Raw genomic sequence first — 24,469 nt, 5'->3', positions numbered from 1 at the left:
CAAATTTCCTTTCTAAATAAAAACATAAAAAAAGTTAAAAAACTACAGATAGGTAAATTAATAATAGGTGGAGACTTTAACATTACGCCAGATAGAAATCTTGACTCAACAAATATCCATAGATCCTCGCCTACACTCTCCCCTTGGCTTCATAAAGAAGCTTTATACGACCTATTTAGATGTTTGAATTCCTCTTCTAAAGAATTCACGTATTTCTCCCCACGCCACAAAACTTTTTCACGCATAGACCTGTTCATAACAGATAGATGGACACTACCACTAGTCAAGACATCTGAAGTTGGTATAGCAACTTGGTCTGACCATTCCCCAATATTCCTTAAATTAGACCTTGGACCCGCTAGAACAAACACCAAGATTTGGCGCTACAATGTTCCGTTAATGAACATCCCCAAAAATAAAATTTTAATCGCTGAAGCCTTGAAGGAATATTTTGAGATAAATGCAGACCCGGAAATCAGTCCTTTCACTCTATGGAACGCCCACAAAGCGGTCATTAGAGGGGTACTGATCAAAATAAGCGCCCAACATAAAATAAATAAGAAAAAACTGATGGACGAATTGTTAAGCCAAATCCAAACCATAGAAACCAAAATCCAAAAAACCTCCCAGACGTCTGATCATATCGAATTAGCAACTCTTAGGAGAAAATTGAGATCACTACTTATAGAAGAACATAATAAAAACACCAATTACATGACAGCTAATTATTATTCTTCATATAATAAGCCCTCCAAACTTATGTCAAACAAAGTCAAACCAAAACCTATAAAGGCAAGGGTTCCATTTTTACTCAAACCTAGCAACCCAAATGTAAGGCTCACCCATCCCCAAGATATTGCTAACGAATTCAGCTCGTTTTACGCCAATCTATACAATTTAAAAAATGACCCCGCCACTCCCCAACCGACCTTAGAATTAATCAACCACTTCCTACAAAAAGTGACCCTTCCCAAAATAGACCCATCTAAATACGATCTGGACGCCCCTATCACTAAAACAGAAGTTTTATCAACTATCAAACTATTAAAAAACTTTAAATCACCAGGCCCAGGCGGTTTCACAAACGAATATTATAAGATCCATTTGCAGACCCTCTCCCCCTACTTTGTTGATATCTTTAATGAAGCCATTACAAAGAGCACCATGCCAACAGAGATGCTCCGGGCCACTATTGTTGCAATCCCCAAACCAGGAAAAACACCAGATAACCCAGCAAATTTTAGGCCTATTTCCTTACTTAGTTCGGATGCAGAACTTTTTTCCAAAATTTTAGCGGCAAGACTTCTTCAAATACTCCCAGATATAATTCATGGCGATCAGGTGGGCTTCACCAAAGGTAGGCAGACATCGGATGGAACAAGAAGGGTTGTCAACCTGTTGTCACGCATGGGGTCTAGTCGAGCACCTTCTCTACTCCTTGCCCTGGATGCAGAGAAGGCGTTCGACAGACTACATTGGGACTTTGCATTTGCGGTCCTGTAAAAGTTTGGCATCTGTAATTACTTACTTAAAGCAATTAAGGCACTTTACTCTTGCCCGTCGGCGAATGTCTTGATTGATGGAGCCCTATCTGTTCCCTTTCAAATCACCAACGGCTCTAGACAGGGCTGCCCCCTCTCCCCCCTGCTTTTTATAATGGTTATGGAACCCTTGGCCGAACTGATTAGATGTTCCCCCCATATCATCGGCTACCCAATGAATGGTAGACAACACAAGATTGGACTCTATGCCGATGATGTCCTACTAACGTTATCAAACCCACTAACGTCGTTGAGGGCATTGCAGGACATTATCGGAGAATTCCGTAATGCATCTTACTACAAATTAAATATAAATAAGTCCCTAATCCTAGGCATAAACGTTCCTTCCTCCCTAAAGGAGGCCATTCAAACCGAGTTTAAATTTTCATGGAAAACAGCGATCCCATATTTGGGAATAAACCTATCTCTTCCATTGTCGGAAATGCTGGCGCTTAATCTAGACCCTCTTTTCACTTCAATTCAGGAGGAATTGATCTATCTGGGGAGACATGAACAATCCTGGATAGGTAGAATTATGTTGTACAAAATGTTAGTCCTACCTAAACTTTTATACCTGTTTCGCACCATGGCTCTCCCAATCCCCTATAGCAAAATAGTAGCTTTTCAGAGACAACTATCGTCCTTCATCTGGAACAATAAAAGACCCAGAGTTGCATCCAAAATATTGTTTCTTAACCGTAGACAAGGAGGTTTGGGGGTTCTGGACTTGTGGGCATATTGCCAAGCTATCAATCTAAATTTGCCTGCCCCTTGGGTAGGTACAGACCAGCCCCCTCCATGGCAACATATAGAAAAACACTTCAACAAAAATAGAGAATTAGAGTCCCTACTCTTAGCTACGACAGTAGCCGGAGCCCCTCTACACCCCACCTTAGATTTGGAGCTTCAAGGTTTCTCTCCGCCCATGTTAGCAACCTTACAAGCCTGGAATATATGCAAGCTCAAATTAAAAGGAGATACAAATAAAAGAGAGATTAAACTCCCCCTAGAAATCCTCACTTATTTCATTCCGAACTTATCAATACTGAATTGGACCAAGGCAGGAATAACCCAAATAGCGGACCTTTTTCTGGAGGGAAGGATTGCTTCTTTTCAATCCTTAAAAATCAAACATGGAATCTCTGATAAAGAGTTCCACTCTTACTGCCAACTATGCTCCTTTCTATCAAAGACCCATTTGGAAAAGTACTATGTACCTAATAAATTACTCAGCTTCTTTTCCAAAGCAAATTCATCAAATACTTCCTTAACAAGAAAATTTTACAACATTCTTTCAGGAGATATGGGCACAAGGAAGAAAATTCATTTGCTAAATTGGGAAACGGATTTGGGGAGATCCTTCTCTGTAGATCAATGGCTATTAGCCTTTGAGTGGGCAAATAAATCTACCTTGTCGGCCAATCTCCTCCAGATACAATATAAAACCTTAACTAGATGGTACTACACTCCTGCTAAATTGGCTAGATGTTTTCCCGGTACGGACCCACATTGCTGGAGAGGATGCGGTCAAGAAGGCTCGCTCATACACTTACTCTGGTCCTGTCCATCCATACAATCGTTTTGGAGAGAAATATTTCTTATTTCTCGAGAAATCTCTAACTGCTCTATTTCTAAGACACCAGAACTAGCCCTACTGCTGCTAAAATGCAACAACATCCCATTTCCAAGGCGAAAACTGATATGCCACTTAATGATGGTTGCCAAGTTAGTTGTTTTCAGGAAGTGGAGATCCACAGTCCTCCCAACACTATCCGAGGTCTCTGATGTTATGTCTGACTGTTGCTCCTACGAAAAATTTTTAGCATTATCAACTGACACCATGCCTAACTTCTCTCGCATGTGGAACCCCTGGCTAAATCATATCCTACGATAAGCCTGTTCGGACTCTTTAATATAGACGCGTCGTGCATAGTTCCTGAGATATAATCGCAGACCACACTGAAGTTTAGTTTGGTTATTGAAAAATATTTGTTTTCTTTATGTATACCAAATATATTTCTGTCCATCGCTTTTTATCAGCGACAATCAAAATCACCTTCAATGATTAATGACTGTTAAGTAAGCAGTAATCTTCTAATCCTGTTATTTGTGATATTCTTATATATCAGTCTATTTACTGTGATGATGTGAATGTAACATCCTATCATATGTAAACTCAATAAAAAAAAACTACTTGGATTAAAACTGGACACGTGGCACAAACTTACGCTGAACTCGGGGACCATGCACCCTCTATCACCCCCAAAAAGGGGGAAAGTAGCTTGGTCTATGCCTCTCTGATCTTCCTCCCCCCTCATCTTTCCTCACGCTGAACAGTCAAGTTTTCAGAGGGCCAAAAGGCTCTGTTAAAAGTAAATTTTTTGGAGGGCTGCATCCAGGCTCTGTTACAAATTAAGCAACTACGAGCTCTATCTTTAAAAAAAAAAAAAAGTTTCTGGGTTTCACCCTCACTCTTGGTACACCAATTTTTCAGGGGTTCGCCTATACTTTTGGTAAATACATTGTTTTCAGGTGTTCGCCTGTACTCCAGGTACAGAAATGCTTCAGGGGTTTGTCTATACTCTTGGTACACAAAGGTTTCCCAGCGCGGTGTTCAGCTATCTGACACATACACAGAATGACTTGTCCTGCTTTGCCCATTAAAATTTCTTCATGTTTCATGCTGTCTTTGGAGCGATGAAAGGAACTGTAACTGATTTAATGAGACTTTTACAGAAGTACTAGCATCCGCGTTTGCTTTAAATACCCTGAGTGGTAAACAGCCGGTTTGGTGTGGGTCTGATAGACACCCGCGCATCCAATCTTTTGCCCACATATTCAACCTACACCTCAGACATATTGCCAAATTTTGTCTGTTCCTCACCACGGACATGCTAAAAACACTGGTGGTTGCATTCAACCACTCCTGACTCGACTGCTGCAACTTGCTTCTCATCAGCTTCCCCCACACCAGACTCGCTCCAATCCATACTAACCATGGCAGCTAGGCTCATTTTTTTTCTATCCCTCCATTATTCAGGCACCTCTGCACTATGCCAGTCGCTGCATTGGCTGCCCATCCGCTGCAGAACAAAATTTAAACTCCTCAACCGCACCCACAAAGCTGTGCATGGTGCCGCACCACCATGCATCACCTCCCTCCTTTCCGTACACCACACAGCCCTCTCACTCCCATCCATTAACACACTCAGACTAAACATCCCTATAATACGAACCTCACATGCTCGCTTTCAGGACTTCACCAGAGCAGCACCCATCCTCTGTGTTATCAGACCACACTGCTACCGATCTGATGACCTCGTTGCCAGGTCCCAAATTGGTAGATACGGAAGCCCGTGATGAGAAGACTGAAACCTATGCTTTGTAGTGCCGGGAACTAGGATTTTAAGATAAGTCAAAAGACAAATTAAATAAGGCTAAGCTATGTTAACAGAGAAGACACACAACTATTGCAGAAATGTTGTCTAATGTGTTAGCGCAAAATTCGCTATATCAGATATACTGTGTGTTTCAAATTAGATAATATGTGCAGGCCTGGAGAGCCTTTCAAAGACCACGAGTCTACATCATGTGTCCCCAAAAGAGTCTCTAGCTTTATTAAGCGCGGGTAAAACTTAAATAAGTTTCAACACAGGAAGTATACGGTTACATCATTTAGTGTGCTGATTGGTCGTTCATACAGGGAGGTATTTGTGAGGTAGCTTGTGATGTCATCCATCTGGGAGGAACTTCGGTGAACACGCTCAGTTCATTCTTGAATTTGGTCTCATGAGAAGAACATCCTGTTTTTCCTCTCTGCTTGACCAAGACAAAGACAAAGATATTCCTAGATAGGTTTCTGCCAGTTAGAACTGGTTTGACCAGTTCTTGGACACACAGCACTGCTTCTCCAATTCTTGTGGAGGGGGGGGGGGGGGGGGCGATGTTCCCTTCCCCCAAAGGATTAGACCATACACAAAATACTGTATATTCACAGTTGACAACAGAAAATACATACAAAATGGTGAACATATTGGATATCTCCCAAAATTGCAACAGCAATATCCTGACTTAAGTAATTTCTATGTCTGAGATGGGCCTTAAGAGCTTTGAGAATATTTGGTAGATGTCAATAAGTCTTAAGATCAATAAGTATTTTCACCTTTGTAACAGTAAGCTACGTAACACTAATCTTTGTACCAAGCAACATTTGGATACGCCCTCTTCTTCCTGTATAAGAGTTGGCAATAGAGATGAGCGAGCACCAAAATGCTTGGGTGCTCGTTACTCGAGTCGAACTTTCAGTGATGCTCGAGAGTTCGTTTCCAGTAACGAACACCACTGAAGTCAATGGGCGACTCGAGCATTTTTGTATATCGCCGATGCTCGCTAAGGTTTTCATTTGCGAAAACCTGGGAAATTCAAGAAAGTGATGGGAACGACACAGAAACGGATAGGGCAGGCAAGGGGCTAACTGTTGGGCTGCATCTCAAGTTCCCAGGTCCCACTATTAAGCACAATAGTGGCAAGAGTGAGACCCCCCCCCCCCCACTGTCAGTATAAAGATTGTTCTCCTCTGCCACAGCTGTAACAGCTGTGGCAGAGAAGAACGATGTTAGCCCATTGAATTCAATGGAACCGGCAATACAGCTGGCTCCATTGAAAGCAATGGGCTGCCGGCGATCGCAGGATGAATTGTCGGGAAGGGCTTAAATATATAAGCCCTTCCCTGCAATTCATCCAGAAATGTGTAAAAATAAAAAAATATATATGTATACTCACCTTGTCCCGGCAGAACGATGTTAGCCCATTGAATTCAATGGAGACGGCAATACAGCCGGCTCCATTGAAAGCAATTGGCTGCCGGCGATCGCGGGATGAATTGTCGGGAAGGGGTTAAATATATAAGCCCTTCCCTGCAATTCATCCAGCAATGTATAAAAAAAAAAATATATATATATATATATATATATATATATATATATATATATATATATATATATAATATATATATACACACATATATACTCACCTGGTCCTGGCAGACAGAGTTCAGCGCGGCCAGCGGCAGTCCTCCTGAACTGCTCTGAACAGCTGTGAGTAGTATTCAGCAGCTGAGGATTTAAAATCCCCGCCTGCTGAATGAGCTGCCTCTAATTGGTCACAGCCTGACCAATCAGAGGCAGATCTCACTGACACACCCATTTATGAATTTATGAATGGGTGAGTGACTGCTGCCTCTCATTGGCTCAGCGGGACCAATCAGATGAGAGGCAGCAGTCTCTCACCCATTCATGAATTTATTGCAGTGCCCTGGATAGCTGAGCTAACGTCAGATAAAATACAGGTGGGCTTCGGCCCACACTGCATGCCCGAGTCAGACTGTTTTTTTTTTTTTAATTAATAGTCACAGGCAGGTACAACTGCCCTATGGGAAGTCTGTGTGGAGTGGACCCACAGCATGAGTGGCTCCCTGGAACCCACCAATGATACATAAATAAATCCCATTGCAGTGCCCCGGATAGCTGAGCTAACGTCAGATAAAATACAGGTGGGCTTTGGCCCACACTGCATGCCCCAGTCAGACTGTTTTTTTTGTTTGTTTTTTTTTTAGAAAAATCACAGGCAGGTACAACTCCGCCATGGGAATTCTGTGTGCACCCACAGCACGGGTGGCTCCCTGGAAGCCAGCGGCGGTACACAAATAAATCCCATTGCAGTGCCTTGCACAGCTGAGCTAACGTCAGATAAAATACAGGTGGGCTTCAGCGCACACTGCATGCCCCAGTCAGACTGTTTTTTTTTTTTTTTTTTTTTAATAGACACAGGCAGGTACAGCTCCGCAATGGGAATTCTGTGTGCACCCGCAGCATGGGTGGTTCCCTGGAACCTACCGGCAGTACATAAATTAATCCCATTGCAGTGCCTCCCTTAAAGCTGAGGTAATGCAAGAAGAAATGCAGGTTGGCTTCGGTCCACACTGCATGCTCCAGTCAGTATGTGTAATTTACATTGTCACAGGTACGTAGAACTCCGCTATGGAAAGTCTGTGTGCACCCACAGTATGGATGGCTCCCTGGAACCCACCAACGGGGTGGGTTGAGTGAGTGACAGCATATTCGCCTGCCATGGACAGGTTTGTCCTCCACAGCATTGTCTTGTAGTGCTTATAGCGATTGCGCCTGTCCTACTGCGATTTTGCCGATGGCGATTGTGCCTGCCTTGTGACGATACTGCCTATGGCGACCGTGTCCGCTTGGAAGAGTAAGGGGTATTGGATTTTTGGCTTTTTCTGTGAATTATTCATTACATAGCAGTGCCCCGAATAGCTAAGGTAACGAGAGATAAAATGCAGGTAGGCTTCGGCCCATACTGCATGCCCTAGTCAGTCTGGATAATTTTTGGGGGGGCATGTACGTTGAACACCACAATGGGAACACTTAGTGCACCGATAGTATGCACAGACCCCTGTAATACTCCTGAAGCAAAGGTATAAGCTGACCCCACTAACAGTTATGTTGCAGAAGTCCAGGGAGACCCTATTAACCCTTTCCAATCCACTGTCTGACGTCTGAAGACATTCTGATTGAAGGCTGTACAGCTCTGATGTCGGAAGATGTCTGTCAGGGTATTCTTGCTGTATATTACTGGCCGCTCTGTTGTCGAGGGCCTCTCCAGCATGTCTTATAATGCAGTTCTGGCTCTAGCCAGCAGATGGCGCCATTGTGAAATGGAATAAAGAGAAAACCCCCTAGGAAAACCCTGAATACAAAATTGGATTGCAAAGGGTTAACGCTTCTGTAGTAACAGTATACATGGACCCCAGTAACATTTCAGTAGCTGCAGTATAGGCAGAGCCCATTATCAGTTACATTTCAGTAGTAACAATAAAGTGTTAGCAAACATCAATCCAAGTTTCCGGCTACTACCACGCATCTTTCTTAGGAATTACCAAAAATGATCACAGGTAAAGGCCTCAACATCAGTCAGTCCAAAATCATTCAGGGAGTATGTGGTTCTCAGCTGGCCTGCTTCCACCAAGGATCGACGCCTGCTGCTACTCTGTCCCTTGCCCTGCAGGGATGCTGTGTTCTATAGTCACCTGTATTCCAACCTCAGCTGTATGCTTATCTTTGGACTTAGCAGTACCAAGAAGTTGGAAGCCACCATTGCTCTACGAGTCGGCTGAAAGCTCCAGCTAGGGATAACGGACTAGTACCACAGTTTTATTTAGTTGGTTTTCGGAATGTGGCCAGGATGAAGTTGCGGAGTGTGGACATAGTAGCACTGTTTTATTTAGTTGGTTTTCAGAATGTGGCCAGGATGAAGTGTGCCGGGGGGGGGGGGGGGGGGGCTTTTTTTATTCTGTCGTTTTAGGTGAAAGTCTTGGACCGCAGCCAGACGGACCACTGCAAAAGCATTTACCAAGAATGTTTTCATTGTTGAAGGAAGAGGAGGGGAATGTTTTTGAGGCAGTACGTGTCCAGTCCACGTGTCCATGGTTATATGCACCTTCCCAGTAACCGCATCGGTATAAAAAAATTGTTGCGACTTTGGACATAGTAGCGTGTCCTCGCCGCCATCACGTCTTAGGAAAGCCTCCGTTTCCACAAACCTGTAACATTGCAGTAGCAGCAGTATAGGCAGAGCCCAGAATTAGTAACATTTCAGTACTAACAGTATAGACAGACCCCAGTAACATTTCCGTAGCAGCAGTATAGGCAGAGCCCATAACATTTGAGTAGTAACAGCATAAGCAGACCCCAGTAACATTTTATTTGCAGCAGTATAGACAGACCCCAGAAACATTTCATTTGCAGCAGTTTAAACAGACCCGAGTAACATTTTATTTACAGCAGTATAGACAGACCCCAGTAACATTTCATTGGCAGCAGTATAGACAGACCCCAGTAACATTTCACTAGTAACAGTATAGACAGACCCTTGTAGCATTTTAGTAGCAGCAGCGTAGGCAGAGCCCAGTAACATTTCAGTAGTAACAGTATAGACAGAGCCCTGTAACATTTCATTTGCAGCCGTATACAGACCCCAGTAACATTTGAGTAGTATTAGTAACAGTATTGACAGACGGCTGTAACATTTCCGTAGCAGCAGTATTGGCATAGCCCAGCATTAGTAACATTTCATTTGCAGCAGCATACACAGACCGCAGCAACATTTCAGTAGCAACAGTATAGACAGACCCCAGTAACATTTCATTTGCAGCAGTGTAGGCAGACCCCTGTAACATTTCAGGAACAGAAGTATAGGCAGACCGAAGTAACATTTATGTCACAGAAGTATAGGCAGACCCCATGTAGCATTACTGTGGCAGAAGTATAGGCAGGCAGACTCGGGTGACATTTCTGTAGCAAGAGTGTAGGCCAACCCCGGACACATTGGTGTACCATCAGTGTAGGCGAAGGCCAGAAAAATTACTTGGATTACAGTGTAGGCGAGGGCCCAAAAAATTGCTGTACCGACAGTACAAATGTACCCCAGAAAAATTGCTCAACCGAGAGGGCAGGTGAAACCCATTAATATTTTAGCTTACTGTGTCTGAAGGCAGCCCTGTTAAAAAAAATAAAAAATAAAAAAATGGTTCATGTTGAAGTTTCAATGCTGCAGTTAGAAAAGTCAAAATTATTGTTAGATAAAAGGTATATGAGCCCTTTGGGCCGCAGAAAAATGGGCAGTTCCGCGTGCTGAGAGGATGTTTCAGGAGGAGGAGTACTAATATTATAGACAGATTGACGAAGGTAAATGTCCCTTTTTTTACGGTGATAGAGAAGAGTGCTTTTATCTGCAGTTGTAGCGAAAAGATTGTTTAGGTACTGCTGCTCTCCGCTGGTGGAGAAGATAAGTCTGGGTAAATCCAGGCTTTGTTCATCTTTATGAGTGTAAGCATGTCGGCACTGGCAGTTGACAGGCGGGTACGCTTGTCCGTTATGATCCCACCAGCTGCATTAAACACCCTCTCTGACAAGATGCTAGCGGCAGGGCAAGCCAGCACCTCCAGGGCGTACAGCGCACGTTCGTGCCACGTGTCCAGCTTTGACACCCAATAGTTGTATGGAGCAGAGGCATCACATAGAACGGTGATATGATCGGCTACGTACTCCCTCGCAATCTTTTTACAGTGCTCTTTCCGACTCAGCCTTGGCTGGGGAGTGGTGACACAGTCTTGCTGGGGAGCCATAAAGCTGGCAAAGGCCTTGGAGAGTTTTCCCCTGCCTGCGCTAAACATGCTGCCTGATCTCTGCGCCTCCCCTGCTACTTGGCCCTCGGAACTGCGCCTTCTGCCGCAAGCGCTGTCAGATGGGAAGTTTACCATCAGTTTGTCCACCAGGGCCCTGTGGTATAGCATCTTTCTCGAACCCCTTTCCTATTCGGGAATGAGAGTGGAAAGGTTCCCCTTATATCGTGGGTCGAGAAGGATGTACACCCAGTAATCCGTAGTGGCCAGAATGCGTCTAACGCGAGGGTCACGAGAAAGGCAGCCTAACATGAAGTCATCCATGTGTGCCTGGGTGCCAGTACGCAAGACATGGCTGTCCTCGCTGGCAAGATGACTTTCAGGATCCTCCTCCTGCACAGCCCATGTATGCTGAGCAGATGAAAGGCAAGCTGCATGGGTACCCTCTGCAGTGTGCCCAGCTGTCTCTTCCCCCTCCTCCTCCTGCTCCTCCTCCTCCAAAAGGCGCCGAGAAATAGACATGAGGGTGCTGTGACTATCAAGCGACATACTCTCTTCCCTCGTCTCCTGTTCCGACCGCAAAACATCAGCCTTTGTGCTTTGCAGCGAACTTCTCAACAGGCATAGCAGAGGAATGGTGACGCTAATGATTGCAGCATCGCCGCTCACCATCTGGGTAGACTCCTCAAAGTTTCCGAGGACCTGGCAGATGTCTGCCATCCAGGCCCACTCCTCGGTAAAGAATTGGGGAGGCTGACTACCACTCCGCCGCCCATGTTGGAGTTGGTATTCCACTATTGCTCTACGCTGCTCATAGAGCCTGCCCAGCATGTGCAGCGTAGAGTTCCACCGTGTGGGCACGTCGCACAGCAGTCAGTGCTCTGGCAGATTAAACCGATGTTGCAGGGTTGTCAGGGTGGCAGCGTCCATGGTTGACTTGCGGAAATGTGCGCAGACGCGGCACACCTTGCCGAGCAGGTCAGGCAAGTGAAGCTAGTTTTTAAGAAACCGCTGAACCACCAGATTGAAGACGTTGGCCAGGCATGGCACGTGTGTGAGGCTGTCGAGCTGCAGAGCCGCCACCAGGTTACGACCGTTGTCATACACGACCATGCCCGGTTGGAGGCTCAGCGGCGAAAGCTTTGGGAAACAGTTGGGGGCATCTTCACTCTAGCACCTGCCTCTACCCCTGGCCACCCTACTGCCTCTTCCAACCTGTCCTGCTGCTGCACTTGCCTCCCCCTCTGAAGAACTCTCCTCAGTTGACCTAGCGAACCAGGTGGGGTCAGTCACCTCATCGTCCAGCGGTTCTTCCTCTGAATCCTCTGTGCTCTCCTCCCTCGGACTTACTGCCCTTACTACTACCTCACAGATAGACAACTGTGTCTCATCATCATCGACCTCCTCACCCACTGAAAGCTCTTGAGACAGTTGCCAGAAGTCCCCAGCCTCATCACCCGGACCCCGGGAACTTTCCATCGGTCACAACAAACTCCTCAGGTGAGAGAGGAACCATTATTTCCCAATCAAGACAGGGGCCCCAGAACAGTTCCTGGGAGTCCGCCTGCTCATCAGAATGTGTCATGTTCATGGAGTTAGGAGGCTGGGAGGAAGAAGGAGCAGCAGCGAGAGGATTCAGAGTTGCAGCAGTGGACGGCGTAGAAGACTGGGTGGTCGATACATTGCTGGATGCATTTTCTACCATCGACGACAGGACCTGCTGACACTGCTCAGTTTGTAATAAATGTCTACTATGTAGACCCAAAAATTGTGATATGAACCTGGGGACCCCAGAAACTTTCCTCTCTCCTAATGCTGCAGCAGCCGGCTGCGATTCACCTGGACCAGGAACTCGGCCTGTGCCCACACCCTCACTTGGACCTCCGCACCCTCGACCCTTACCCCTACTCCTCATCATGGTGGATTAAGAATAGAGCAGGGCCCAAATAAATTACCCCACTGTACACCACTGACAACTGTGGCTTAATTCACTGTACACAGAGACTTGTAGATAGCGGAGGCTCTATGCTGTGACTTGAAAAAAGTAACCCGCTGTCTTGCTCTGATACCTAGGGGTAATTTACCGCTCGCAGAGACTTGTAGATAATAGAGGCTGTGTGGAGTGGGAGAAGACTCTAAAGCCAGGGGAGAGTGCTGGTAACTGCAGCGATCTCAACCCCACCAAGGAAAGGGTATTGTGAGAGGCTCTGCACAGCGGCTGAGCTGAAATACCATGCAGTGGCCCAGGTAATATTACAGTACTGTTTAGCGGTGAGACCTCTGTCTAATGCACTGCAGACACAGAACGGTATAACTGAAGTCGTTTGCTGTAGGCTAGGAAATATTTGAGTGCAGTTTCACGGTGAGAGCTGGTTGTACGGCACTGCAGGCTGAGAACGCTACTACTGACAGGCTGCGGACAGGCCTAGATGCGTAATACAAAAATGGATGCACTACAACTCCCAGCAGGCCACAACTAATGCACAAGGTCAGGTGTGACCCTAAAAAGGACAGTTGGGGATCTTGAAGACAGGATCCTACGCTAACCCTATAGAAGCAGCAGCACTTTCCCTAACCCCTGCCAGCGTGTGTCTGAGGCGAGCCGCGGGTGGGGCCGCTTTAGGTACTCGGCGGTCCCCTGATCTCGCCATCCACTTACTGCTGGAGGGTGTGAGAGGGCTGGCACGTCACAGCAGGAAGTGGTAATGCCTTCCTTGCATGTCTCTTGGCTAGAAAATGGCGCTAAACATGCGAGGAAGGAAATGGAATTGACTCGAGTACCCCGTGGTGTTCGTCTCCAGTCCCCTAATGCTCGGACGAGTGTGCTCGCTCATCTCTAGTTATTACCTTAATTATATCAATGTGGATTCTATCATTTATATTGATTACATAGTATATCTAAAGATAGATAGACAGACAGACATACAAACACATTGCATGCTAATGAGCCCGTCTGTCTGGCAGTTGACTGTGCATTGTGATGTCCTCAATCTGGTGTGACACGGGCAGTATAGAATGATGAATACTGGAGCTTGGTGGCCATCTGAAGTCAGTCTCCACTTCGGACGGGTTACAGATTAAACAGTATTGTATTGTCGTAAATGTGCCCGGTCATATCTCCGCTTGCTGCATGCTGTGTGCTATATTGTTGCAGCGTGTGCATCTTCCATGCTGGCACTTATAGGATCCTGTCGGTTGGGTAGATAAATTGCCCCTATGTTTTTGATGTGTCCTTACAGAATACTATATTGGGCCTGGGGGTTATGGTATCTATTAGGCAAATATCACTTTTAAGTATCTCCCAGTGTTTAATGAAGTCAATTCTAAAGGCCCATTTAGACACAACGATTATCACTCAAAATCCACGCACACGGCAGTTCATGGGACAGTTTTGAGCGTCCGCTTTACATAAGCGTGTAAATGAAGGCTCACGCTGTATGCAGAAGACAAGCGGGACCGCTATCTTCTCCATAGAGCTGCTGTCTTCTCGGAGCGCTCAGCTGATATCCTGCTAAGCGCTCCTAGCGGGGTATGCAGAACACAGCTGGAGCGCTTGTCTTCTTCATATTCCGGCTGTGTTCCCCAAGCGGGATACCAGCTAAAACAATAGTATCAGCGGTATCCCACTGAGAATGCAGCATGCAGCATGGATAAGGCTCATCATTGTCTTTCAGCTAGCTAAATGGGCCTTTATTGAAACATGTCTGCTTGTTGTAGCCAGTATAGCTGCTGGGGAAGGACAATCATTTTAATAAGACCCTTTCTTATTGAGGGGAGGGGGGGGGGGGGGTAGTGCCCGGGTAGTCATGCATGCCATGTATTTTATGTGGATGCGCCGTGCTAAGGGTCTAGTACTCTGTTGTATGCATTGCACAGCTGCAGCATGTAAGGGGCTAATGTCTGAAAGTGGCTGGGATATGTCTGCAAAAGTACCAATACATGTACCGTCACAAGATGTCTGCCTTCTATAAATACGGGTGATTGAGGTGTAGTTGGAGTCCATCCTCTTCAACGGTTAGGAGTGAAGGGTACTATTGTACCTTGACGCTGTTGTGGCATGGTGGTCTGGACACAGGTCAAGACCTGTTGCCTTGTTATGGAGGACAGGGGTTAATGCACCATGTGCAGAGACTGCTGGTGCTGCCTGTCTTTGATGCATGCTAGATTAGTCATGCCTGGGAGTAGGGTGATGTTGTGTGGTTTCCCATTCACTCTGCCAGTTCCCATGTGCATAGTGGCTATACATTCTCACGCCTCCCTTTGCTCAGTGTTGCTTATTCTGTTCCATAGTGGAGTCCCTGGAGTTTGGAGCTCTTCTGTGCTGGGTGTATTTCTACTTGCAGAGGAGTAGCTGTGGGTTCCTTTTCAGTTGCATTTCTGTTTTTCATTTCTGTGTTGCTTTGCTGTTTGGTTCATCTCTCCAGGGGTCCTTTCAGGAACAGACAGGGCCCAGGAGGAAGACCGTGGGGTCATCTCTATCGAGGCTACTGCTCTTCTTTAAGGCAGGGCCCCGTCACCCCCCTTACTAGGTTAGGGCCAGGCTTCATCCTCCCTGTAGCGGTGCTACCATTCAGCATAGCATGGTGTGCGGCTCGTTCCTACAGCGCATGCGTTCCCTGTCGCCATGCTGAGTGTGGTACCCTGGTGTCGCACAGGCTTTTCATCAGGGTTATGCATTTCAGTTGTGGTGCACACTGCTCTTCGGTGCATATCTATCTACCAGAGTAGTTGTGAACATCACCCTGCGCCGGTGCTGAGCGTAGTGCTTGTGAACCATTGGGGCGTCACACCCGCAGCAGTCAGGGACACGGCGATCCATGGGCAACCATATATATCCTGGCAATGGTAATGATCTCACCTATGCAGCAGGTTATGTTAGCTCCCGTCTTATATGTCTTGCTGTGTCCTCTTTTCTGCATGAAGAAAGCAGTCTCTCATCCATACCGCTCGATCCTAGGCGGTACGTCCTGAGACGTTTGTATTTTTCTTGTTATAATGGGCACAAACTGAATAAATAGAAGAAAGCTTTTATCTCTATGCCTCCAGGCTCCTATCATTTACATGCACATATATATCCTGGACCTGCTAACCTGAAGTTGAATGCAAATTAAATATTCTAAGCCTAGAGCCTCTGAGGCGAAGCAGGGTAATTTGGAAGCGGGTCCACTCAGCAGATAATAGGCTCTCTGCCTGAAAGAAGAAGGTAGTTATAGATTAATAGAATGGTAGAGTTAGAAGGACCCCCAGGGTCATCGGATCCAACCCCCCGCTCAGTGCAGGATCACTAAAACATCCCGCATAGATGTCTGTCCGGCCTCTGAAGACTTCCATTGAAGGATTACTCGCCCACCTCCCGTGGCAGCCTGTTCCACTCATGGATCCCCCTCACTGTCTAATATCTAATCTGTGTCTCCTCCCTCTCAGTTTCATCCCATTGCTTCTAGTCTTTCCTTGTACAGATGAGAATAGGGCTGATCCCTCTGCACTGTGACAGCCCTTCAGATACTTGTAGACCACTATTAAGTCTCCTCTCAGCCTTCTCTTCTGCTAAACATTCCCAGATCCTTTAACCGTTCCTCATAGGACATGATTTGCAGACCGCTCACCATCTTGTTAGCTCTTCTCTGAACTTGCTGCAGTTTGTCGATGGCTTTTTTTTTTTAAAGTGGGGTGCCCAGAACTGGACCCAGTATTCCAGATGAGGTCTGACTAAGGAAGAGTAGAGGGGATAATGACCTCACGTGATCTAGACTCTATGCTTTTCTTAATACATCCCAGAATTGTGTTTGCCTTTTTGGCTGCTGCATCACATTGTTGACTCATGTTCAGTCTATGATCTATTAGTATACCCGAGTCTTTTCCTTAGATAAGTGTACATTTCAGTCACTCTGGTTGATGCCTGTTAGACAGCCATTCCTCAGCCTTAGACGGAGAGGAGAAGAAACGTGTGTGGTCACCATCCACCACTCGCAGTCGCACAGGATATGCTATGGAGTATGGCAGCTGGAGATCTCAGAGTTGCCTTTTGATCCCAAAGAAGGGCGCTCTCTGCTTTTGTAGATCTGCCGAGAAGTCCGGGAAGATGGATTTTGCAGCATTGTTGCATCTGAGAGGGCCTCCTGTTCTGGCAGCTTGTAGGATCACCTCTCTATCCCAGGAGTTGAGCAGCTTTGCCAACAGGGGTCTAGGAGGAGCGCCCGCCTGGTATAGGTGGTTTCATGGGTACTCGGTGTGCGCGCTCCACCACAAAGACCTGTGTGACAGGGAAGCATTCAGGTAGTCACCGTTCCATGATCCCCTGCGGTCTCTGCCCCTCAGTGCATTCTGGCAGGCCCACAACACAGAGATTATTCCGCTGTCAGCCATTTCCCAAGCCACCCGCCTTTTGTTTCCAGATTTCTGCTTTTGGCGTAAGCTCTCGCACAGTCGCTGCCGTCAGGGATACGGTATCATCCAGCACAGAGATCCTGTCCTCTGTACTAGTGACCCGGTCGGTCTCTTAGATTCTGGGTGGCTTGTGTCAACAGGCTCACATCCATTCGGATCTCGTGGATTTTACCCGTAAGGGCAGAAGTAGCTGTCTGCATCGCTGATAAGAGCCGATCGGACAGGCATTGCAAAGTCTGAACCAACCCAGCAAGCAAACTCAAACAGGTGGTTGGTGCAGAGGCCACATCTCCTGATGCAGATGATGTCGTAGGCTCCGTGTCGGGGGCTTCCCCGTCACAAACATCTTTAGTGTATCACTGGGAGAGTTCTGTCTAGTGGGTCCCAGAGCAGAACCACTTCTGCATTTCCTGCCTTTGTAGGGGATTTTGCAAATTGCTTAAAGCTCCTTAAGTAGACCTGTAAAGGCCCCTAAGACATAAGGAGTATACAGCAGTGTCTGGCAGCAGTCACACAGGGAAGTCGTTCGGTTTGCACTTCATTGATGACTGTAATGAGGGACTCCGGGTCTTGAGAATCTGCAGAGTGTTGCACAGCATGGTGGCCACAGCAGAGGAGGAGTAATCCTGGCGCTTCTTGGGGTGGCAGTAGAAATGCCACTGTATGCCCTGTGCCGGGGACTGTCACAGGTTATGGGGCCTCCTTGTTATACACGGTGCCCTGATGTTCCTGCCGCCCATAGCTGTCTGTTGTGGCTCCTGAGTGTCTCTCTGCTCCGGCAGGGGAGCGCTGATGCAGCAGAGCTCTAGTACTCCCCTTCACCGAAGCCTCCCTGCGCGCTCTCCCCTCGCCCCCACGTGTTTGTGGCAGCAGCTGCACTGCTCGCTTTACAGGAGGGATTCACGCTCCAGCGGCTCTCTGCTGCATGGCCCTTGTCTCCGTCACCCCTCCTCCGTCTTCTCTCCCACTGCTTCAGGAGCTGACAGGCCAATCGGCTGCACAAGATGGCAAGGGCTCTTGTATTCAGCCAATCAGCAGAGAGAGGGGATGGGCCTTCACGCTAGACAACTAAAAGAAACGCCCCGCAATGACGCCCCTGATTGTAGTTCCCTCTCTGGTCCGCTCTCTGTCTATATAGAGTAGGGCTCTGCGCTGAGCAGCTATCGCTTTCTGCTTACAACGTAGAAGATGTCTGGTCGCGGTAAAGGAGGGAAAGGTCTTGGGAAGGGCGGCGCCAAGCGGCACAGGAAGGTGCTCCGTGATAACATCCAGGGCATCACCAAGCCTGCCATCCGCCGTCTAGCTCGCAGGGGAGGCGTCAAGCGTATCTCCGGCCTCATCTATGAAGAGACTCGCGGCGTCCTGAAAGTCTTCCTGGAGAACGTGATCCGTGACGCCGTCACCTACACCGAGCACGCCAAGAGGAAGACCGTCACCGCTATGGACGTGGTGTACGCGCTCAAGCGCCAGGGCCGCACTCTCTACGGCTTCGGAGGTTAATAATTCTGCTCTTTCTCCAGAACACAAAGGCTCTTCTCAGAGCCGCCCACCTCTTCCAAGGAAAGGCTGTAATACAACTCCTTGTGGGGTCGTCAGCAGCGGTGATGGTCTATGCGCTCTGACATGATACAGCGGGGGTGTAGCAGCCTCCCCGTCAGGGTGCGCTTCAGGCTGCGTTCACGGCACGCTTTTAAACCCCCTAACCTATTTAGGGCAGGCAGGTTATGTTTATAATACGCGATGAGCTGGGCCTGAATTAATGAGTGCGGTGAAGGGTTAACAGACCTGCCGTTGGAGGTCGGGTGGTTTTAGTGCCGCCTATGGGCGGGGCTATAGTCAGATTCTTCCTGCTCATTGGCTGATCACCGGAGATTTTGAACTTCCCGCTCAGTTGATCGCGTCTCCCGCTCTTCCTGTCCTCCATCCATGTAACACGTGTAATCAGTGACCAGGCCGTCTGATATAGAGGCGCTCGGGGGCTGGAGGTAAAGAACCCTCAGATACACCCCCTAATCCCAGCCCTACGACGGGCGGTGGAATCCTCTACCTGCTCCACCCGTAACGCAAGAGGACGTCTAATCCCTGTAGGTTTACTATAATCCAAAACCAGCCTGTGCCGTGCAGGGCTCTGGGAAAGCTGGGTGATATAGCTCCACCTCCACAAAAAGGGCATGGCTGTGGAGTGACATGATGAGCGCACTTCTAAGGGGGCGACCGTGCAGAGCTCTGAGAGGGCTGGATGATGCGGCTGCAACGCTTTGTAAGCATACAGCCCACGCAGGACCCTGAGAAAGCTGGGTGTTCTATCCGAAACACAACTGAAGCGTTCCGATTCTTGTATATACGTGACCTAACAGAGGACTCTGTTAACCCGTTATCGCAAGGACTGGTGAGCGAGTCCTACAGCCGCCCGTCCTCTGGACATGAGGTCACCTAGAGCAGGACGATTGTGCGCTTCTGCCGGTGACAGGGATGGCCAAATTGGCATCCGCCCCAATCTCTGCCTCCTTGTAGAAAGTCCTGTACAGTTAGTTGCCCGGTGCAGCCGGCGTACCGGCCACCGAGTATCACAGCATAGAAGCGGCGCAGCTCTGTTGTAAGGAGCATGTGGGTGGCTCTTAGAAGAGCCTTTGGTTCTATGGAGGGATCGGCGCGATCACTTGCTCTTGCTCGTCTTGCTGCTCTCGGTCTTCTTGGGCAGCAGCACGGCCTGGATGTTGGGCAGGACGCCTCCCTGGGCGATGGTCACCCCACCGAGCAGCTTGTTCAGCTCCTCGTCGTTGCGCACAGCCAGCTGGAGGTGACGGGGGATGATGCGGGTCTTCTTGTTGTCCCGGGCGGCATTGCCAGCCAATTCCAGGATCTCAGCGGTCAGATACTCTAGCACTGCTGCCAGATAGACCGGAGCGCCGGCGCCCACCCTCTCAGCGTAGTTGCCCTTGCGGAGAAGCCTGTGCACACGGCCGACAGGGAACTGCAGCCCTGCCCGGGATGAGCGAGTCTTGGCCTTAGCACGGACTTTGCCTCCTTGTTTGCCGCGTCCAGACATCTTGTAGCACAGGAAAGCAGAATTAGGATAAAACACTTTGAAAGTTGTGATAACGAGGAGGCGCAGTTCTGTTAATTTTTATAACCTGCTGCTCCGCCCTCCTCTCCTCCAATTGGGTAGCTTTCAATCCCCCCAATAGAGGCCAGACTTGAGGAAGAACCAATGAGCGGCACTGGGCGTGGCTAAGACGCTCACAGGGGTCACATGTTTTGCTGCTCCAGTAGAACAGCAAGCAGACGGCGGTACTCATTTGCATGGCCCCGCTATAAATACCGCAGCGCTGGGAGGTGCAGGAACTCTGTTCTCACCAGTTGGGAAAGTATCTCTACGTTATCATGCCTGATCCCGCCAAGTCTGCTCCAGCGCCCAAGAAGGGCTCCAAGAAAGCCGTGACCAAGACTCAGAAGAAGGACGGCAAGAAGCGTAAGAAGACCAGGAAGGAGAGCTATGCCATCTACGTGTACAAGGTGCTGAAGCAGGTCCACCCCGACACCGGCATCTCCTCCAAGGCCATGGGCATCATGAACTCGTTTGTCAACGACATCTTCGAGCGCATTGCAGGGGAAGCCTCCCGCCTGGCTCACTACAACAAGCGCTCCACCATCACCTCCCGGGAGATCCAGACCGCCGTGCGCCTGCTTCTGCCTGGAGAGCTGGCCAAGCACGCCGTGTCCGAGGGCACCAAGGCCGTCACCAAGTACACCAGCGCTAAGTAATCTGTTCCGTGGCCCGCCGTGCACGATCACCCCAAAGGCTCTTCTAAGAGCCCCCCACCCCGTCTACAGCAGAGCTGTCACCTCCCGGTTGTGTAGGGAGCATCATCGTTTGCTCCTCTGTAACAAAGGTTGTGTATACATCGGCTCGGTTACTTAGTCCCCTGCGTTGAACAACTCGTCTTTGTCTCTGTGCACCGGAGTTGTTCTCTGTCTATGTACTGGATTTGAGGAAATCTTCCCTGCAGCGCTACACAACTGTATCTCTGTCGGGGGTCGCGATGCTGATTGCGCTGCAGATTAGGGATACGTGCGGTGACCGAAGCCGCGCTATGCGGACGCCTCCATAGAGGTGGGCGCTACGTGGATTCGGTGATGCAGCTGCGGACAATTAGCCATTAGAGAAGCGGCAGCGTTTTTGCCACCGAGGTACCCGGAGCACAGTGCGGCCATGACTGGATTATGCTGTGGGGTCGGCGTGGTGGCTACACGAGGCGGTCGACGTCGGAGGGGGATGCCGACCACAAGTAGCAGCTGTACTGGAGTGCTCGGAAGGCAGAAGACTACAGGGGATATGCGGGTCTGCGCCCTAAAGCAGTGGGGTGCACAAAGGGAAAGGGGTAGTAGGCAGACATGCTGGGGGCTGTAGTGCATTGTAGTGAGTAGCGGAGGCAATCGGGGATGCCTGGAAATAAGAGCACTGGGGGTGCTAGGAAAGGGGAGGGGGGCCAAGGGGAGAATAGCCTCACCTTCACCAGCTGCTTATGTAGAGACGCCCATGCCCCTTTTGAACCCTTTTATCGAAGTTGCCATCAGCCACGTCCTCGGGCTGACAGTTCCACACTCTCACTGCTCTTACAATGAAGAACCCCCTTCTATGTCGGTGTAGAAACCTGAGGGGACCACAGTGACAGCGGAACCGGAGAGGAGATGGCAGTCACCAAAGTGGCAGCCTTCCCGGGTGCAGGGACCGGAGGGGAGCGAGAACCAGAGGGGCAGTGCACCGGCTACAGCAGCCGCATGGGGAACGGGGGCGGGGACCATAATGGAGCAAGGACCAGAGTAGCCGCGGCAGCAGGGTGAACGGAAGCAGAGACCATCGTGGCAGCGGCCGCAGGTGAACGGGAGCGGAGATGGCAGTCTGGCATGGAGAACAGCGGGCATCCCGGATTTCTCAGAGACCAACCTCTTCCCTAGATTAATTTAGTGCTCCGGCTATATCACCCAGGTCTCCCAGAGTCCCGCAATGGGAAATCAGTGCAGCACGCTGGGAGAGCTGGCTGCTATGACGGCAATTCTATGTAAAATGATGGCTGTGCGGGTCCCTAGGAGAGCTTGGTGCAATTTGCAGCACTTCTAAATGAGAGGACGCCTCCAATATGGTAGCACTACACGGATTAGCTGGCAGGCCGTATGCTTTAGTACAAGGAGGACATACACTCAGTGCGCCGCAGCCGGCTTCCTGGTAGAAGAGAAGATTCCCTGGCATTAGGGGTCATCATGGTGGGGGGTATTTTTAATAGAACGCTTAAATCTCTGTTATCCGCAATAACTGAAGTATGTATGTGCGCATCTAGGCATTTATTTACTTTGTCCCCGCCCCCTCTCTCGAGTATTAGTTAAGACAACTCATTTTAATGATACAAAGACCTTGCGGGAAGGCGTCATGAGGGGAACACGGCTGACTATAGCATACGCAAAGAACAACAATGGGCATAAAGTGTGATTCAAAGGGTTAAATGAGTTTGGCCACTAACAATGCCAACGCATAAGGGGTGATGGCAGGCATCCGATATAGGGCGGATTACACGTATCAGAACAGATGGGCAATCAGGCAGCAGCGACACCACAGGGAGTTGTATTACAGCCTTTCCTTGGAAGAGGTGGGCGGCTCTGAGAAGAGCCTTTGTGTTATGGAGAAAGAGCAGAATTATTAACCTCCGAAGCCGTAAAGAGTGCGGCCCTGGCGCTTGAGCGCGTACACCACGTCCATAGCGGTGACGGTCTTCCTCTTAGCGTGCTCGGTGTAGGTGACGGCGTCGCGGATCACATTCTCCAGGAAGACTTTCAGGACGCCGCGAGTCTCTTCGTAGATGAGACCGGAGATACGCTTGACGCCTCCCCTGCGAGCTAGACGGCGGATGGCAGGCTTGGTGATGCCCTGGATGTTATCACGGAGCACCTTCCTGTGCCGCTTGGCGCCGCCCTTCCCAAGACCTTTCCCTCCTTTACCGCGACCAGACATCTTCTACGTTGTAAGTAGAAAGCAATTGCAAACCGGTTCAAGCGTCCTCCCTTAGCTACACAACCGCGGACCAGATTGAAAACAGTAACCAATGACTACAGTTTAGGCGTTCCTATTGGGGCAATTACATGTTGGCCACGCCCCTCTCCTTGCTGATTGGTTTAACACAGAACCGTTTGGAATTTAGAATTTAACGCGTATTCTTACAATTCTCAACAGTTTCCCGGCCGGTTCCCAATCCCATTATGCGGTATTAATTAGTATAGTTTTGTGTATTGCTGTATTTCTTCGTATAATGAGATAATATCCACATAAATAGATCCTCAACACTAATCCCTTCCCGGCCCACAGGCACAGATAGATGCCTCATACGGACACGTTTGATCAACCACGTTCATAACAGTCTGCCGGAGATTCAAATCTCTTTCTACTACATTTGAAAGATGAGAGAATGGCATTAATTGAGGAACTGACTAGGTCACTGAAGGGGTTAACAGACCACCTGCTGCTGACGACAGAACATTATTGGGGAGAGCACAGGCTGGCTGTGAACCCGAGTTGGGGAAATGACAGCGGAGGACAGGATGCAGCTCGTTTGAGGAGGATTTGGTGGCTCTGAAAAGAGCCTTTGTGTTCCATGCGGTGCCCAGAGCAGATCTAAGCCCTCTCTCCGCGAATCCTGCGGGCCAGCTGGATGTCTTTGGGCATGATGGTGACCCGCTTGGCGTGGATGGCGCACAGATTGGTGTCCTCGAACAGTCCTACCAGGTAAGCCTCGCTGGCCTCCTGCAGGGCCATGACCGCTGAGCTCTGGAAGCGCAGGTCAGTCTTGAAGTCCTGGGCGATCTCTCTCACCAGGCGCTGAAAGGGAAGCTTACGGATCAGCAGCTCGGTGGACTTCTGGTAGCGACGGATTTCACGGAGAGCCACTGTACCTGGACGGTAGCGGTGAGGCTTCTTCACTCCGCCGGTGGCAGGAGCGCTCTTCCTGGCGGCCTTCGTAGCCAGCTGCTTGCGGGGAGCTTTCCCTCCGGTGGATTTACGAGCGGTCTGCTTGGTTCTGGCCATAGCTCTACTGTAGAGATGCACACAGATGTGATATGATGGGAGCCGTAGAAAGAGCAGAGCCTTTATACCCTACTTGCTCTTCCCTATTGGCTCTTAGAAACAACGACCCCTACATCTCATTGGCTTTTTCAAACAAACCACTAGCCCGCCAAAACGCTTGATGCCCGCGACCAATCAGCGTTCGGCAGAGGCTGGCCCCACCTCACCCTATCAGGCCATTGCATGATACGTACGGGTGTCTGTGAAATCATGTTCTCAGCTGCTTCCCTG

At 48.8% G+C, this 24,469-nt stretch overlaps 3 protein-coding genes across 3 annotated transcripts; 1 reads left to right on the top strand and 2 right to left on the bottom strand.

Moving 5' to 3' along the window:
- Positions 1–19,732: 19,732 nt before the first annotated feature.
- LOC136577822 (histone H2A type 1) lies at positions 19,733–20,173 on the bottom strand. The gene has a single exon (XM_066577746.1). It carries the CDS (start codon positions 20,171–20,173, stop codon positions 19,781–19,783), a length of 393 nt encoding a protein of 130 aa, XP_066433843.1. The 3' UTR covers positions 19,733–19,780.
- A 320-nt stretch (positions 20,174–20,493) lies between these two features.
- Positions 20,494–20,889, top strand: LOC136577821 (histone H2B 1.1-like). The gene has a single exon (XM_066577745.1). It carries the CDS (start codon positions 20,509–20,511, stop codon positions 20,887–20,889), a length of 381 nt encoding a protein of 126 aa, XP_066433842.1. The 5' UTR covers positions 20,494–20,508.
- Positions 20,890–23,788: 2,899 nt separating this feature from the next.
- LOC136578112 (histone H3) lies at positions 23,789–24,199 on the bottom strand. Its single transcript, XM_066578014.1, has one exon. The coding sequence runs from the start codon at positions 24,197–24,199 to the stop codon at positions 23,789–23,791; it is 411 nt and encodes a 136-aa protein (XP_066434111.1).
- Positions 24,200–24,469: the final 270 nt, after the last annotated feature.

This window comes from Eleutherodactylus coqui, chromosome 8 (assembly GCF_035609145.1).
Source record: "Eleutherodactylus coqui strain aEleCoq1 chromosome 8, aEleCoq1.hap1, whole genome shotgun sequence".
Classification (NCBI taxonomy): Eukaryota; Metazoa; Chordata; class Amphibia; order Anura; family Eleutherodactylidae; genus Eleutherodactylus; species Eleutherodactylus coqui.
Note: the sequence above shows the minus strand (reverse complement) of the source record. Positions and strands in the feature narration are given on the sequence as shown.